We start from the raw sequence: 1,559 nt of genomic DNA on the forward strand, positions 1-1,559 counted from the left end.
CCCATCCCCTCGCTGCTATTGCAGTCCCCGCCGCCTTCCCTCCCCAAACGTGAGTAAGGGGAGGAGGGATAATGAATATGCACGCAAGTGCTCGGCCCGCCGCTGTTCCGGGAGGGGGAGGGGGAGAGTGCGTGTGCGTGTGTGTGCGCGCGCGGTGAGTGTGTGTGTGTGTGTATACACAGGGCTGGGAGGGGTGCGCATGCGCCGTGCGTGGCGGGGCTGAATGTTTCCCAAGTGTTTGAAACTGGTATTTGGGTTTTCCACGTTGGATCAAGTGCGGCGTATAGGAGCGAGGCGGCTGCATTAATATCACCGGGGAGCAGCGGCGGCGGTGAGGAGAGCTGGGGAGGAGGGCGCGGAGGAGAAGCGGAGCAGAGCGGCGCTGGCGCATGCAGAGGGGCTGCCGCTGCTTCTGACAGACACTTTGCAGAGCACATTTTGTTTCCAGATTGTTTCGGAGGAGCTGGTTTGAGCTCCCCCCCCCGCCTCCTTTCTCCTCCTCCTCCTTCCCCTCCTCTCACACACACACACACACAAATCCCTCTGATTGTTCCTACCACCTCCTTCGTGAATTACCCACAACGACAGCCATTCAATCAGCTGCTGCTGGCTGTAGGGGACTCGCGGAGGGTGTGTGTGTGTGTCCCTCTCCCTCTCTGTTTCACACAAGAGGAGTCAGATGTAGCTTCTCTCGGTTTTTTGCGGGGAGCTACATAGAGAGGAGGGCAGGGAGTGAGCCGTGCATCGGGGTTGCCGTGTTTGGAGAGAGCGGCACTTGCTCTCACACAGGCAGGGAGAGAGAGGCGTGGGGAAGGGTATATATATATTTTTCTTTGCCGGATGAAAATGTTGAGTCCTGCAAACGGAGACCAGCTTCACCTAGTGAACTATGTGGAGGATTATCTGGACTCCATCGAGTCTATGCCCTTCGATCTGCAGCGAAATGTCTCCTTGATGAGGGAAATTGACGCCAAATATCAAGGTAAGTGCTTTTTGTGTGTGTGTGTGTGTGGTATGGGGCTCGGGGGGGAGGGTGTCTTCCCCTTTCTTTTCCTCAGAGCTGAACCTCGGCTCCGTTTGTCCCCCTGCACCCCACAGGGATGGTAGTTTTATTTTGGGGAGGCGAGAGGAGGGAGAAAGGCAGGAGAAGGGATCCGAGGAGAGAGAGGGGCTGATCTGCAGCGTTAGCTCTTGTCATGGGGCGGAACAAAAGGTCTCCAGCTTCTCTTAATAAGCAAGGACTCTGCTTTTCTGTGTAAATTGCTGGGCAAGAAGGCGGGGGGCAGGGAGGTGGGGTGTGCAGTGCACAAAGGGGGGCTGTTCCTGGCGGCGGGGCTGAGACTGGAGGGTTTGGGGGTACAGGAGAAAGTGCTGGGTGGGCAGAGAGGGAGAGATTACAGCACAACATTTAGGAATGTACAGTATTCATTATGGCTGTAGTAGGGGAGAGAGGCAGCTAGTGAGGAAGGGAGGGAGGAGAGGGGGGTTAGATGAGGGTGGGGGGCAGGGTACGCTTTCTCCGTTCCCCCTTCCGAGGGTTTCGTTTCGCCCTGTAAAGC

At 56.9% G+C, this 1,559-nt stretch overlaps 1 protein-coding gene across 1 annotated transcript in view; it reads left to right on the top strand.

The window, feature by feature from the left end:
* Window positions 1–337: 337 nt before the first annotated feature.
* ING1 (inhibitor of growth family member 1) overlaps window positions 338–1,559 on the top strand; it is a 6,646-nt gene continuing 5,424 nt past the window's right edge. Inside the window, exon 1 of the mRNA XM_085318138.1 lies at window positions 338–982. Coding sequence (XP_085174264.1) covers window positions 841–982 — 142 coding nt within the window. The 5' untranslated portion in view covers window positions 338–840. The remainder of the gene's footprint in view (window positions 983–1,559) is intronic.

This window comes from Rhea americana, unplaced genomic scaffold (genome assembly GCF_003343005.1).
Source record: "Rhea americana isolate MKP2758 unplaced genomic scaffold, rheAme1 scaffold_52, whole genome shotgun sequence".
In the NCBI taxonomy this organism is placed as follows: domain Eukaryota; kingdom Metazoa; phylum Chordata; class Aves; order Rheiformes; family Rheidae; genus Rhea; species Rhea americana.